Source organism: Mustela lutreola, chromosome 6 (assembly GCF_030435805.1).
Source record: "Mustela lutreola isolate mMusLut2 chromosome 6, mMusLut2.pri, whole genome shotgun sequence".
NCBI classification, from domain to species: domain Eukaryota; kingdom Metazoa; phylum Chordata; class Mammalia; order Carnivora; family Mustelidae; genus Mustela; species Mustela lutreola.
In genome coordinates, this window is record NC_081295.1 from 86,272,657 (window position 1) to 86,289,550 (window position 16,894).

The following is a 16,894-nucleotide window of genomic DNA, read 5'->3' on the forward strand; positions in this document are numbered from 1 at the left end:
CCATCTTGTTTCATTTATTCTTCTTCTACCCACTTAAGCCTCCATGTTGCATCACCACTTCCTCATATCAGGGAGATCATATGATAGTTGTCTTTCTCTGCTTGACTTATTTCGCTAAGCATGATACGCTCTAGTTCCATCCATGTTGTTGCAAATGGCAAGATTTCATTTCTTTTGATGGCTGCATAGTACTCCATTGTGTATATATACCACATCTTCTTGATCCATTCATCTGTTGATGGACATCTAGGTTCTTTCCATAGTTTGGCTATTGTGGACATTGCTGCTATAAACATTCGGGTGCATGTGTCCCTTTGGATCACTACATTTGTATCTTTAGGGTAAATACCCAATAGTGCAATTGCTGGGTCATAGGGCAGTTCTATTTTCAACATTTTGAGGAACCTCCATGCTGTTTTCCAGAGTGGCTGCACCAGCTTGCATTCCCACCAACAGTGTAGGAGGGTTCCCCTTTCTCCGCATCCTCGCCAGCATCTGTCATTTCCTGACTTGTTGATTTTAGCCATTCTGACTGGTGTGAGGTGATATCTCATTGTGGTTTTGATTTGTATTTCCCTGATGCCAAGTGATATGGAGCACTTTTTCATGTGTCTGTTTGCCATCTGGATGTCTTCTTTGCAGAAATGTCTGTTCATGTCTTCTGCCCATTTCTTGATTGGATTATTTGTTCTTTGGGTGTTGAGTTTGCTTAAGTTCTTTATAGATTCTGGACACTAGTCCTTTATCTGATATGTCGTTTGCAAATATCTTCTCCCATTCTGTCAGTTGTCTTTTGATTTTGTTAACTGTTTCCTTTGCTGTGCAAAAGCTTTTGATCTTGATGAAATCCCAGTAGTTCATTTTTTCCCTTGCTTCCCTTGCCTTTGGCGTTGTTCCTAGGAAGATGTTGCTGCGGCAGAGGTCGAAGAGGTTGCTGCCCGTGTTCTCCTCAAGGATTTTGATGGATTCCTTTCGTACATTGAGGTCCTTCATCCATTTTGAGTCTATTTTTGTGTGTGGTGTAAGGAAATGGTCCAATTTCATTTTTCTGCATGTGGCTGTCCAATTTTCCCAGCACCATTTATTGAAAAGGCTGTCTTTTTTCCATTGGACATTCTTTCCTGCTTTGTCGAAGATTAGTTGACCATAGATTTGAGGGTCTATTTCTGGGCTCTCTATTCTGTTCCATTGATCTATGTGTCTGTTTTTGTGCCAGTACCATGCTGTCTTGATGATGACAGCTTTGTAATAGAGCTTGAAGTCCGGAATTGTGATGCCACCAACGTTGGCTTTCTTTTTCAATATCCCTTTGGCTATTCGAGGTCTTTTCTGGTTCCATATAAATTTTAGAATTATTTGTTCCATTTCTTTGAAAAAGATGGATGGTACTTTGATAGGAATTGCATTAAATGTGTAGATTGCTTTAGGTAGCATAGACATTTTCACAATATTTATTCTTCCAATCCAGGAAATTAAAGGCATCCAAATCGGCAAAGAAGAAGTCAAATTATCACTCTTCGCAGATGATATGATACTATATGTGGAAAACCCAAAAGACTCCACTCCAAAACTGCTAGAACTTATACAGGAATTCAGTAAAGTGTCAGGATATAAAATCAATGCACAGAAATCAGTTGCATTTCTCTACACCAACAGTAAGACAGAAGAAAGAGATATTAATGAGTCAATCCCATTTACAATTGCATCCAAAACCATAAGATACCTAGGAATAAACCTAACCAAAGAGACACAGAATCTATACTCAGAAAACTATAAAGTACTCATGAAAGAAATTGAGGAAGACATTCTTTGTCTTTTTATACAGTCTTTGTTTTCAAGTATGTTTTGTCTGATCTGAGTAGGTACTTCAGCTTTATTTTCATTTCCACTGCATGAAAGATCTTTTTCCGTCCTTTAACTTCCATTCTGTGTGTGAATTACTTCTGAAATGAGTCTCCTATAGGCAGCATATAGATTGGTCTTATTTCTTTATCCATTCAGCTACTTTGTGTCTTTTGTTTGGAGAATTTAGTCCTTTTCATTTCAAGTAAGTGTTGATAAGTATATAATTATTGCCATTTTGTTCATTGCTTTCTGGCTATTTTTGTTTTCTATTTGTTCCTTTCTTCTCTTGTAATCTGATGACTTTGTTTACTGTTATATTTAGATTCCTTTCTTGTTTTCTTCTGTGTATTAAGTAAAAGTTTTTACTTTGTGGTTACTCTGAGGGTCACATAAAATACCCCATTTAAATAGCAATCTTTTTAAAATTGATAGCAACTCAATTTAAACATATTTTAAAACTTTATTTTTTCTTCCCCACCTCTAGTTTTTATAATTTGGGTGATACACTTTATATCTTTTTATTTTATACTTCCTTTAACTATTAAAATTTTAGCTAGTTTTACTACTTTTATCTTTTAACTTTCATGCTTGCTTTATAAGTCATTGGTTCACTACCTTTGTCATATATTTACTTTTTCCAGTGAGGCTTTACTTTCATATGTTTTGTTATTATTAATTAGTGCCAGTAATTTTTTTTATCATAAAGAAATCCCTTTAACAATTCTTTAGGGCCAGTGTAGGTGATGGACTTCTTTAGCTTTTGCTTATCTGGAAAGCTATGAATCTCTCCTTAAATTTTAAATGATAATCTTGCCACTTGTCACATAGAGAATTCTTGTTTGGAAGGTTTTTGTTTTGTTTTGTTTTGCTTTGTTTTGTTTTTGTTTTTTTCTCTTTCAGCACTTTGAATGTGCCATACTACTTCCTTCTGGCCTATAAAGTTTCTGCTGAAAAATTTGTTGATTGCCTTATGGGGTTTCCCCTTGTATGTGAAACATTGTTTTTCTCTTCTCGCTTGTAGGATTATCTCTTAAATTATCCTTAAATTTTATCATTTTAATTACAATGTGTCTGGGTGTGGATCTCTTTGGATTCATCTTAGTTGGAACTCTGGGTTTTGTGCATGTGGATGCCTGATTCCTTCTTCAGACTAGGCAAGTTTTTAGCCTTTATTTCTTTAAGTCATTTTTCTGGCTCTTTTTCTCTCTCTTTTCTCCTTCTTGATTCCCTATAAGCACTTTTACTACTTCATGTTAAAGGTACCTTAAGATATTTTCACTTTCTTAATTCTGTTTTCATTTTGCTGCTTTGTCTGGGTGAGTTCCATTACTTTGTCTTCCAGCTCACTGATTTTTGTCCATTTACTTCACTCAGCCTGCTGTTGAACCCCTCTAGTGTATTTTTCAGTTCAGTTATAACTTATCTTTGGTTCTTTCTTTCTTTCTTTCTTTTTTAAGATTGTATTTATTTATTTGAGAGAGAGAGAGAGCATGAGCAGGGGGAGAAGAAGGCAGAGGGAGAAGGAGGCAGAGGGAGAGGGGGAAGCAGGCTCTCCACTGAGCAAGGAGACTGATGTGAGGCTCAATCCCTGGACCCTGGCATCATGACCTGAGCCAAAGGCAGATGGTTAACTGACTGAGTCACCCAAGTGTCCCTCTTCAGTACTTTCTTGTATTTTCTCTCTTTATTGAAGTTCTCCTTACTGTGTTCATCCTACTCTCAGTGGTGGGTAGGCCTGGCACTCAGTCTGACTGTAGAACACGTCTGTTACTGCTCTGATACATTGGTGGGTGGGGAAGTTTGCTATGCCACCATCTTGAACCCAACTCTCAATATGATTTTTTGTTACAGGAATGTAAAGAGGTCTATGCTTTTTTCTCTCATCAATTACTAGACAGTCTTCAAAAAGCGACACGGTTATCTTTGGACACAATGAAAAGAAGAATATTTGTTTCAAGGCAAGTAGAAAATAAGCTAAGGTCTGGCAATACTATCATAACATAATACTAATAGTACCTCTTATTTTTATTACTTTAAAAATATTAAAATTTAAAATATCACATTTATGAAAAGACTGTATGAAAATATGTGTGTGATACTTCAAGAACAGTGATCAAATGAACAACCATGTTTCTGGCACCCAGGCTAAGACAAAGAACATTGGATATTATCAATCCCTTTACCAGTCCTTTCTCTGCTCACCCAAAGGTAACCACTATCCAAATTCATGTTGATTATTGTCTTGGTTTTCCTTACACCTTACCATATGTTTGTATCCCTAATCAATGTATCATTTAGTTTTTCCTGTATCTGAACTGTGTTCAGTATTGTGTTTTGGGGATTCATCTATGTTGCTATACTTTATTATACACAACCTGTTTATTCTACTGGTGATGATCATTTGGGTTGTTTTCAGTTCAAGCTATTCTGAATAAAGCCTTTATGAATATTTTTGTACCTGTCTTCCTGCTACACTTGCTACAAATGGAAGTGTTGGTCCTGAGGTATGTGCATACCTCACTTTACCATGTGATGTCCACCATGAGAGTCCCCAGGGTTCTTCATTCTTGCACACAGTTGTTGTTAAACTAAAAAATTCTTGCTAGCAAAGGGGTGTGAAGTTGTATCTCACTGCGATTTAAATGATCATTTTCTTGGTTAATAATGAGCTTGAACATGTTTATGAGCCATTTGTGCCTTCTTTCCCTTGAAATTTATGTTCTTTTCTTTCTCTTATCTCAAGTGGCTTCTCTTTCTTCCCTTTTTTCCTTCCTTCATTTCTTTCTTTTTTGCCCATTTTTCTGTTGTATTGGACTTATTCATGGATGTTTTCAGTATTTTGCTTTGTTGATGATAATATAGCAGATATCTTCTCCCTCCTGTGCCTCTCTTTTCATTCTTTTTATGGTATCTTTTACTGAGTTTAGAGTATTCAAGTTTATCAATATTTTCTTTAAAAAATTCAAATTCATTTATCTTTTTCTTGTGGTTTTTATGTCTTTAAAAAAAATCATTCCTTACCTCATAATGTCTTCTAAAATTTTATACTATTGTCTTTATATTTAGGCATTTAATCCACATGGTATTGATTTTTGTGTTTAATATGAGGTAGGAGATCAATATATTTTTTCACATGGTTAATTAATTGAGCAAATGAAAGTTGTTGAAAATATTACTTTTCTCTTTGAGAGATTTATTTATTTATTTAAAGACTTCATTTATTTGGAGGAGAGAGAGAGATGGTGAGAGAGCACAAGCAGGGAGAGGGACAGAGGGAGACAGAGAAACAGACTATCTGCTGTGGTAGAGCCTGACTTAGGGCTCGAATCCTGGGATCCTGAGATCACGACCTGAGCCAAAGGCAGGTGCTTAACTGACTGAGCCACCCAGTAGCCCCAAGAGAGTTATTTAAATGACATTGAATCTCTAGATCAACTTGGGAGAATTAGCATCCTTACAGTATTGAGTCTTCCATTCAGAATTATGGATTACCTCTCCATTTAAGTCTTCTTTACTATTTCTCAATGATGTTTTATATTTGTCTGTGTAAAAGTCTTGCACATTTTTCTTAGATTTATTCATTGACTATTTATGAATTTATTAAAATTAAATAAACCAAATTTATTTAAATTAATTATTATTAATATTGATCATTTAATTATTAAGATTTAAATAAATTTAATTTAATTTATTTAAATTAATTTAAATAAATCAATCACACTGTTATAATCTCCTAATGTGTTGTGAACACATTGGCAAATTTACAAATTTTCCTTCTCTTTTGATCAGTTCTTGTTTTAAGTGCTTTAAGCCTATGCTTAAAGGTGTATAAAAAATCATAGTAGCTAAATCTGTTTAGAACACTGTATTTTTAATTTTTATTTTATTCCTTTATGTTTGTTAATCCTAACTCCTCAAATTCTTTTTTTTTTTTTTTTTAGATTTTATTTATTTATTTGACAGAGATCACAAGTAGGCAGAGAGGCAGGCAGAGAGGAAGGGAAGCAGGCTCCCTGCCAATCAGAGAGCCTGATGCGGGGCTTGATCCCAGGACCCTGGGATCATTACCTGACCCGAAGGCAGAGGCTTTAACCCACTGAGCCACCAGGCACCCCTCAAATTCTTTTTAGTCTGTTATTAATTTTCCTTTACCAGCTTTTTTTTTTTTTTTGGTATATTGCTTTTTAAGACTTTGTTTAAATCTAACTGTACAGTTTTTGTTGTATTTCTTAAAAGATTATTTTTTAAAGATTTTATTTATTTATTTGAGAGAGAGAGAATGAATGAGAGAGAGAGAGCATGAGAGGAGAGAGGTTAGTGGGAGAAGCAGACTCCCTGTGGAACAGGGACCCTGATCCGGGACTCCAGGATTATGACCTGAGCCAAAGGCAATCACTTAACCAACTGAGTCACCCAGGTACCCATTCTTGATTACTTTTATTCAATCTGATTATCTCTACTTTTTTTTTTTTTAAGATTTTATTTATTTATTTGACAGAGAGAGATCACAAACAGGCAGAGAGGCAGGCAGAGAGAGAGGAGGAAGCAGGCTCCCTGCTGAGCAGAGAGCCCGATGCAGGGCTCGATGCAGGGCTCGATGCAGGGCTCGATCCCAGGACCCTGGGATCATGACCTGAGCCGAAGGCAGCGGCTTAACCCACTGAGCCACCCAGGCGCCCCTGATTATCTCTACTTTTAAATGGAGTGTGACTTGTTTACATTTTTTGTGATTTTTTTCATGTAGCTGTACTTAATTTTTTACATTTCAGTTTGTGTCTTCTTTTAGCATCTGTTTTCTTTGGTTCATTTCATTACCTCTGTTATCTTTGGGATGGATAATATTTTCCTTCCCATATTTCAGTTTTTAAAGTAGTTATCCTTAAATTGAGAATACGTATGTCTTGCTCCAGTTTTTTTAAAAAAATACAATCTATGGTTTTTCAGTTTTCTGGTCTTATTTCTAACTACAAAGGCGTTGGCATGCTTTACTCACTGAACTGTATCTACCTTGTTATTGCTGCTTGATAGTTTCATTTTACCTTTTTTTAAACAAGAATACTGGCATATTTTATTACAATCTCCAGATTCTTCTGTATTTCTTGTATCCCACTAGTTCCTTAGTCGGGGTATATGAGGGGTAAACTCTCTTATTCTTCATTTTAAGTCTGAAAATTTCTTTCTTTTCTTTTATTTATTTATTTATTTTTGCTCTTATACTCTCATGACAGGCTGGATAAAAAAATTCTTGTTTGTCTCTTGGCATTTTGAAAGTATTTCATTTTTTTTCTTACTTATGTTGTTGCTGATATGAAGTTCACAGTAAGTTCAAGTGAAGATTATTTTTTATCCTTGATGTTCTGTAGTTTTCTTTCCCTGTGTGGATTTGTTTTTACTTAGTCCTGCTTTGTTCTCAGTGTGCACTTTCTATTCAAGGGTGTATAGCATTCCTCATCCTGGAAAATCCTCAGCAATTTCCTCTTCAGATATTTCTTCTGGGACATTCCTTTCATTCTCTTCTGATAGAACTCCTAGCAGCTGAATGTTGAATAGATTAGCTACATGATTAATTGTTCCAACCAGGACACTCTTTTGAGTGAGGGGACACTATCCAGATGAAATGTTAGGACAGATTTAATCTGGAACTGTCCTGGGCACACTGGACATGCAGTCATCTCAAATCTTGGGGCTTTTGGTCTGTCCTCCCTGTCTCCTAACTCCTCTGTTATATGTTTTGGCTTTTTGCCTTTCTGGGCTACATTATGAGCAAGTTATTTCTCTTTCTCGTTTAAAGATGATCTCATCAATTGCATCTTAAATATCTCAATTAGTACTTGTTCATTTGCAAAATGCAAAAAATAATCACAGGATCTGCCTTACATAGTTAATGTGAGCGTGGAATGTGTTAATTCGTGGAAAATGTTTGGAAAAGTGCCTGGCATACATTAAGCATTCAATAAACATTACAAAGAACATTACAAAGACAAAGAAATTTGTCTTTTTTCTTACTTAGTCTTTATTTTTTTATGTTTTATTTTTTGTTGTGTTCAGTTAGCCATTATAGTACATAATTAGTCATTGAAGCAGGGTCAACGATTCATTAGTTAAATGTCACACTCATTGCTCATCGTAGCATGTGCCCTCCTCAATACCCTTGACCCTGTTTCTCTCTTCCCCAACTCCCCACTGAAACCTCCAGATTGTTTTTCAGTGTCCATAGTCTCACGGTTCATCTCCCTCTCTGATTTCTCCCCCTTTGGATTTCCTTCCCTTCCCTTATGGTCTCTGTGCTATTGCTTATGTTCCACATACGAATGAAACCATATGATAATTGTCTTTCTTTGTTTGACTTACTTCATTTAAAATAATCTCCTCCGGTTCCATCCGTGTCAAGGGAAATGGTGGGTATTCATCATTTCTGATGGCTGAATAATATTCCATTTTTTATATGGACCACATCTTCTTTATCCATTCATCTGTTGAAGAGCGTATCGGTTCCTTCCACAGTTTGGCTATCGTGGACATTGCTGCTATGAACATTGGGGTGCACATGCCCCTTATTCCACTATGTTTCTATTTTGGTGGTAAATACCCAGTAGTTCAATTGTTGGGTCATAGGGTAGCTCTATTCTTAACATCTTGAGGAACCTCCATACTGTTTTCCAGACTAGCTGCATCAACTTGCATTCCTACCAATAGTGTAAGAAGGTTCCCCTTTCTCCACGTCCTTGCCAACATTTGTGTTTCCTGTCCTAATAATTTTGGCTATTCTAACTGGTGTAAGGTGGTATCTCATTGTGGTTTTGATTTATATATCCCTGATGGCTAGTGATGTTGAGCATTTTTTCATGTGTCTGTTAGCCATTTGTATGTCTGGCCTTCTGCCCAGTTTTTGCTTGGGTTATTAGTTTTTTCAGTGTTGAATTTGAGAAGTAAGTTCTTTATAGATCTTGGATATCACCCCTTTATCTGTAATGCCATTTGCAAATATCTTCTCCCATTCTGTGGGTTCCCTCTTTGTTTTGCTAACTGTTTCCTTTACTGTGCAGAAGCTTTTTAACTTGATGAAGTCCCCAAAATTCATTTTTGCTTTTGTTTCACCTGTCTTTGGAGACATGTCTTGAAAGAAATTACTGTGACTGATGTTGAAGAGGTTACTGCCTATGTTCTCCTCTAGGATTTTGATGGATTCCTGTCTCACATTGAGATCTCTCATCTGTTTTGAGTTTATCTTTGTGTATGGTGTAAGGGAATGGTCCAGGTTCATTCTTCTATATGTAGCTGTCCAATTTTCCCAGCACCACTTACTGAAGAGACTGTCTTTTTTCCATTGGATATTTTTTTCCCGATTTGTCAAAGATTGGTTGACCATAGAGTTGAGGGTCCATTTCTGGAGTCTCTGTTCTGTTCTACTGGTCTATATATCTGTTTTTGTGCCAGTACCATGCTGTCTTGGTGATCACAGCATTGTAATGTAGCTTGAAGTCAGACAACGTGATGCCCCTAGCTTTGTTTTTCTCTTTTATCCTTCCCTTGGTCATTAGGGATCTTTTCTGGTTCCATACAAATTTTAGGATTTTTTTGTTCCAGCTCTTTGAAAAATGCTAATGTTCCCCCCCCCCCAACGGTATTTTAATAAGGATGGCTTTGAAAGTGTAAATATCTCTGGGGAAGATAGACATTTTAACAGTGTTTATTCTTCCAATCCACATCAATAAAAGAAAAGATAAGAACCATATGATCCTCTCAATTGATGCAGAAAAAGCATTTGACAAAATACAAGTTCCACTCCTGATTAAAACTCTCCAGAATATAGAGATAGAAGGAATATTCCTCAATATCATAGAAACCATCTATGAAAAGCCCGGAGTGAATATCATTATCAATGAATCAGGAACACGACAGGGATGCCCACTCTCACCACCATTATTCAACATAGTACTAGAAGTCCTAGCTTCAGCAATCAGACAACAGAAAGAAATGAAAGGCAAATTGGCAAAGAAGAAATCAAACTCTTTCTCTTTGCAGATGACATGATACTTTATGTGGCAAATCCAAAAGACTCCACCCCCAAATTACTAGAACTCATACAGCAATTCAGCAATATGGCAGGATACAAAACCAATGCATAGAAATCCGTTGCTTTTCTATATAGGAATGTAAAGAAATCTAACAATGTAACTGTAGAAAAAGAAATTAAGGAATCAGTTCCATCCACAATAGCAACAAAAACCATAAGATACCTAGGAATAAACCTCAATAAAGACATAAAAGATCTATACTTTATGTCTATATACATAAGTGTATATACACGAAAGAATTTGAGAAAAACACAAAAAGATGGAAAACTATTACCTTATCTTTAAATAGTATCTATCTCTTTGTAAGTTACTGAATGATCTAGTGTGCTGTTCATGACCTCTGTTGCTTCACATGTTTATACTTTATAAAACTCTTTCTTGCTCTGGGATTCTGCCCTTTTAAATACAGTTTACACTTGTCCTGTTTCTGCATCTTGAATTTCACAATGAGACTATGAATTAGAGGTTTTCCCCCTTTATTTGCTTGCTTTTGGTTCAAAGACTTCCTTGCTATAATAAGTTTTTCTGGGAACAAATGGTCCTGCATCCTAAAGTGAGTCTTCACGTTGGAGGCTTTGTGTTTCTTATGACACCCCCCACCCCCATCTGCTTGCATATAAATACAGGTGTAGTTTTTCAGTAATTGCCCAGCACGTGAAACCTACACATTGATCTTAAGAAGAGACCTATTTTATCATCTTCGAAAGATTCTCTGTGTACCTGGGAGGATTCAAGGGAAAAATCACCTACTCCTGGTCATAAAATTTGTGGATTTCTAGAATCAAAGGGAAAGCCCTCTAAGCATCCAAACAACAGGGTGTCACTTAGAAAACTAGACTAAGGGCAGAACCCTCCTTTGAAAGTAGAAACAAAGGAGCCAACAAAATGGTATTTGTAGAGTGTGAGAGAAAGAAATTGTGAATCAAGTGGACAGCATTTCTTGCTATGGAGAGCAGTAAAACATGGCTAATAATTTTGTCTGGGATGGGGACAGAGGTCAAGGCAGACGGAGATAACCAAACTAGTTTGCAGCTCTGATGTTTGTTCTTCGTTATTTGTACTTGTGTGTCTGCATGTACTTCTGTCTGAGCATGAATATGTCGTTTAAAAAATCAATTATAGGGGTGCCTGGGTGGCTTGGTCAGGTAAGTGTTGGACTCTTGATTTTGGCTCAGGTTATGATCTCAGGGTGGTGAGATCGATTCCCATGTCAGGCTCCGTGCCCAGCTTAAGATAGTCTCTTCTTCTGCCTCTTCCCGGCACTTCTCTCTCTAAAAGAAAAAGAAAAACAAACAAACAAAATTAAAAAAAAAAAACACAGTTTTGGAGGGCTTTGGCCAGAATTCTCCTATGTAATCTTGCAAAAGAGTATATATAAAAATACAAAATATATGAAGGTTTTTTTTTTGTTGTTGGTGGTGATCTTGTCTGGCATCTGTTACAGGGCAAGAACAGGATGTGCTTTTATTAATTTTTAAAAAGATTTTATTTATTTATTTGAGAGAGAGAGCAAGAGAGAGAGAGCCCACAAGCAGGGTGGGTGGGGGGAGCAGTGGCAGGGAAAAGGTGGAGAGGGGCAAGGAGATTCCAGGCTGAACGGGGAGCCTGATGTGGGGTTTAATTTCAGGACCCTGGGATCATAATCACAGCCAAAGTCAGATGTTTAACTGACTGAGTCACCCAGGTGGCCCTGGGATGTGCTTTTAATAAACAATATTAAATGGTTATTACTGAGAGAGAGCAACATTAAAATGCTAGAAAATGTATGGGAGACTAATATTTCACTTCTAATAATATTAAAACATTATGTTTTCTTAGTTCTTTGAAATGTATGGTTTCATTGTAAGTAATATTCCCCATGTAATTTGGTATTTTGAAAAGGTCTTTATTTTTAGGATCGGAAATGGTAGCAGAAACAAGCTTTTATGAAATTTCAGGTTAAGTTTTATAAGTTAAATGTCCATCTTCTTCCAGCCACCATGGACGAAGGCAATCAGAAGATATTATTTCCTTTATAAAAACTGAAGTACATCTAGCTATTCCGAATGTGGTAAGTATAATTTAATATTCACATTAATACAATGATATTTTGATAGTTTTTAAAGAAGTACAGCACTACAGCTGAGCTTACATTTAGAATAACTGCTTGGCTCTATGTCTTTTTAGCTCCACCAGTATTTAATGAAAAGCGGAACATTATTTTAATCTATTATAAACAATTACTCTGCATAGTTCTTGCTGTATTGACGGTTGGCATAAAAGAGGAGTTAAGCATCTAGTCAGCCATCAGTCAGCAAGTACTCTAAAAATATTCTTGCTTTTTCTTTCTTCAAGCATTAAATGATCTGAACAGTCCACCTCAGAAGTCCAGATCCCTAACTCCCCAACACATAACTGTGAGGTAACCAAGAATGGCAGAAGAGAAAGAAAGAAAGGGCCTATGACTCGAGCACAGGGACACTTATGCCTTCTCCTGGCATGTGTTTCTACCACCATCCCAGCTGCCCCTTGGCATTTGGACCTCCGGGTCACACAGGCTGACTGGGGTCCATTTTGTGATGTGCCATGGGATAAGGAAAGGCAGGAACAATCCGTGACTCATCTCCCACCTTTGACACCAACATGGTTTGGGCTCCCGGAGGAGAGCTTCTGGGCTTATTTGGCACATTTCAAAGAACCAAGGTCAAACCTTGGTGGTATAGCTTCTTCAGTCACTTTGCTTCCTGAGCTCCACACAGAGTCCACAATTTCTGGCTGCAACCAGAAATTTCCCTCACAGGGAAAGGATGACAAGGACTGTTCTTGACCTGTTTAGCCTGCAGGAAATGACAGAATGGGCAAACCTCAGGATAGAGAAAATCCACAGCCTATCCTCCTCTAACAGTCCTCACCTCAGAGCAGCCTTCCACTGGGCCAGCTGGGGTTTTCCTACCCAGTGGGGAGTGATCTGGTGAGAAACAGAGAGATGGGTGGTACTTGGCGCCAGTACCAGGAGCCCAATTCTTCTCTCCACAGGTAATGATTCCTAGTTTGGATGACATTCAACAAGCCATCAATCGGATGATCCAGCTCACCTTGGAGGTCAGCAGAGGAGTGGCTCACTGGGGGCAACAGCAGACCCGTAACATCAAGCCTGGCATCACCAGTCCCAGCCGTACTGCGCCTGATGTGACCCCTGTAAACGCAGCGAAACTGGCGAAGAAGGAAGAGAGTAAGAACATTAAGACAAATCTCAGATGAATAGAATCTTAGAGTTGTAAGAACTAGTCAATGGTCTTTAGGACTCTTCTGGGTATGACAGCATGTAGATTTTTAAAATTTTAATTCCAGTGTAACTAACATATAGTGTTATATTAGCTTCAGGTGTATAAGATAGTGATTCAGCGCTTCCATAGATCACTCAGTGCTCATCACGATAAGTAGACACTTGATCCCTTTCACCTGTTGCCTCCAGTCCCCCACCCTCACCTCCCCTCTGGTCATGATCTGCTCTCTATAGTTAAGAATCTGCTTTTTGGTTTGTCTTTTTTTTCCTTGTTCATTTGTTTTGTTTCTTAAATTCCACACATGAGTGAAATTATATGGTATTTGTCTTTCTCTGACTGGCTTATTTCTCTGACTTAGCATTGTACTCCCTAGGGTTATTCTCCAGCCATGTTGTTGCAAAGGGCAAGGTTCCATTCTTTTTTATGGCTGATTAAAGTCATTTCTACATGTTTATTTGTTTAACTTTGCATTAAAAATTTAAAAATTAGTGTTTTCCGTACTCCATCATAAATATAACACACAGACATTTTCTTTTTTTAAATTTTTAAAATTATTTTATAAGCATATAATGTATTATTAGTCCCAGGGGTATAGGTCCAGACAGACATTTTCTTTGTTTTTTTTTTTTTTTAAAGATTTTATTTATTTATTTGACAGAGAGAGATCACAGGTAGGCAGAGAGGCAGGCAGAGAGAGAGGAGGAAACAGGCTCCCTGCTGAGCAGAGAGCCCGATGCGGGACTCGATCCCAGGACTCTGAGACCATGACCTGAGCCAAAGGCAGCGGCTTAACCCACTGAGCCACCCAGGCGCCCCAGACAGACATTTTCATCCAGAGTTTGGACATAGGTGAACAAGGATTTCTATATCACTGCTCTACTATCATAATCTTAGATTCAAAGAGAAATTATAACAATGCTTAGTACTAATTCTACTTTTAGCATTGTATTTGGTCCAATGAACTTAGTTTGTCAGAACATGATACCTAACAGTTCTGAGTCCTGTGTTCCTTGTACATAAAATACATATAAGCTATTCCCTTAAGTAATTATGAATGTGATACAGTACTGACCCAAAGTTTCATGGATGTTTTTACACAGTTTTGTGTAGAAAGCCAAATTACTGAGAAGTAAAAATTGCATATATTTAGGATACAAATGTGATGTTTTGATATATGTATATGATTACCACAAAGTAATTAACATGTCCATCACCTCCCACAGTTACCATTTTTTGGTGTATGCGTATGGTAAAATAATTTTAAATCTACTCTCTTAGCAAATTTTAAGTATACAATACTTAAATACTTATTGTAGTATCTGTAGTCACCATGTTGTACATTAAATCTCTGGACCTTACTCATCTTATAATTGAAAGTTAGTACCCTTTGATCAGTATCGCCCCTTTCCTCCACCCCTCAGCCTCTTGTAACCATTGTGTTACTCTGTGTTACTATGGGTTTGGCTTTTTTTTTTTTTACAACGGAATATTATTCAGCTTTAAAAGAATGAAACCCTGCCTCTGGTGACAACAAGGAGAACCTGAAGGGTATTATACTGAATGAAATAAGCCAGACACAGACAAATATCATGTAATTTCATTTATACATGAACCTAAAAGAAAAGTCAAACACTTTTTTCTAAAACTACATCCTCTCCATTGGTAACCAGTAAAATGTAAATTAAAAACAGTAAGATACCATGTAAGTTACATGAACAGGTGGCCCAGGCTCCATATACCCTTTCTACGTTGCACCAACACTGCTCTGATTCTATCTGTGGTCTCATGGGGTATTCCCTACAGCCAGCTAATGGAAGATGAAAAATCTCAGGCCCAGTCTATGTTGAGTTGGTTTGATATATTGGTGTGAGTTGAAAATGGACTATTGCACTATAGACTATAAGAAGTGGCCCTTAAGGACAGCAAGAAGGGTACTTTCCCCCAGTAGGCAGAGCTTCAAGCAGTATATCCTTTTGAAGGAGAGGTGAATGATCTAAAGCAAAGATATACATGACTCTTGGACAATGATGAGTGGCTAGACTGGTTGTTCAAGACCTAGAAGGAGCAACAATGAAAATCAGAGGTATGGAGGCCTGGGGAAAATCATGCGAGTGGTTCTATGTATGCACATAAAATAGCTGGCAAAGGAAATATTAGTGCCATCCTTTTTTTCAGAAATGTTAAATAATTTGTCCAGGGACACCTGGGTAGCTCAGTCAGTTAAACCTCTGCCTTTGGCTCAGGTCAAGATCTCAGGGTCCTGGGATCGAGCCCTGTGTCAAGCTTGGTGTTCAGTGGGCACTCTGTTTAATGGTTCTCTCCTTCTCCCTCTGTCCCTCACCTCTTTATCTGTCTCTCTCTCTCAAATAAATAAATCTTTAAAAAATTTTTTAAAAATGAAATGGAAAAAGATTGGTCCACTGCCCTGGCCATATTCCTGCTGTGGACTCCATTACATGGCTCATAAACACAGCCTTGCCAGATGCTCTGATTAAGATGAGACCTTTATTTTCCAGATCATAAGTGATAGGACTAACCTATGATCCTAACCCATGGCTTCTCCACAAAGGGCTTTTGTAAATTTTGAAGCCAGACTGGACACAGTCGTTTAGCTTCTTTTTTTCTGAGAACCTTCTTCTAATATGGGCGAATAATGTTCTTTCCAACTAGGTTTGTGCTTAGTGTTCAGTTAAAAAAAAAATTAAACAATATATTATTTATAGATAAGCATGTTGGTTTATCTTCAATGAAAATTCAGGATCCTGGTTACCACTGAGAGTAAGGGATGAATATATGATTGAAAAGGACCGGAGGACTCGAGTCAAGATGGCGGAGAAGTAGCAAGCTGAGACTGCTTCAGCTAGCCGGAGATCAGCTAGATAGCTTATCTAAAGATTGCAAACACCTGAAAATCCATCGGCAGATCGAAGAGAAGAAGAACAGCAATTCTGGAAACAGAAAAACAACCACTTTCTGAAAGGTAGGACCGGCGGAGAAGTGAATCCAAAGCGACGGGAAGATAGACCCCGGGGGGAGGGGCCGGCTCCCGGCAAGCGGTGGAGCAACCGCGCACAAAATCAGGACTTTTAAAAGTCTGTTCCGCTGAGGGACATCGCTCCAGAGGCTAAACCGGGGCGAAGCCCACGCGGGGTCAGCGTGGCCTCAGGTCCCGCAGGGTCACAGAAGGATCGGGGGTGTCTGAGTGTCGCAGAGCTTGCGGGTATTGGAACGGGAAAGCCGGCTACAGAGACAGAGCCGACAGTAAGCTCGCAGCTCCGTGTTACCTTGAACCGGTGGCAGGCTCGGTGAGCTCGGAGCGCGGCCGGAGGTCAGGCAGACGGGAGTAACTGGGCGCTGTTCTCTGAGGGCGCACTGAGGAGTGGGGCCCTGGGCTCTCGGCTCCTCCGGGCCGGAGACCAGGAGGCCGCCATTTGTATTCCCGTCCTCTGGAACTCTACGGAAAGCGCTCAGGGAACAAAAGCTCCTGAAAGCAAACCCGAGCGGATTACTCACCCCGGCCCCGGGTAAGGGCGGTGTAATTCCGCCTGGGGCAAAGACACTTGAGAATCACTACAACAGGCCCCTCCCCCAGAAGATCAACAAGAAATCCAGCCGAGACCAAGTTCACCTACCAAGGAGTGCGGTTTCAATACCAAGGAGAGCAGCAGAATTCCAGAGGAGGAGAAAGCCAAGCACGGAACTCAT

General features: G+C 38.3%; 1 protein-coding gene across 1 annotated transcript in view; it reads left to right on the forward strand.

Moving 5' to 3' along the window:
• The window catches only part of DNAH8 (dynein axonemal heavy chain 8), a 377,764-nt gene that overhangs the window by 99,087 nt on the left and 261,783 nt on the right, over positions 1-16,894 (forward strand). The window contains exons 24-26 of the mRNA XM_059177846.1: positions 3,697-3,803; positions 11,898-11,973; positions 12,939-13,134. Coding sequence (XP_059033829.1) covers positions 3,697-3,803; positions 11,898-11,973; positions 12,939-13,134 — 379 coding nt within the window. The remainder of the gene's footprint in view (positions 1-3,696; positions 3,804-11,897; positions 11,974-12,938; positions 13,135-16,894) is intronic.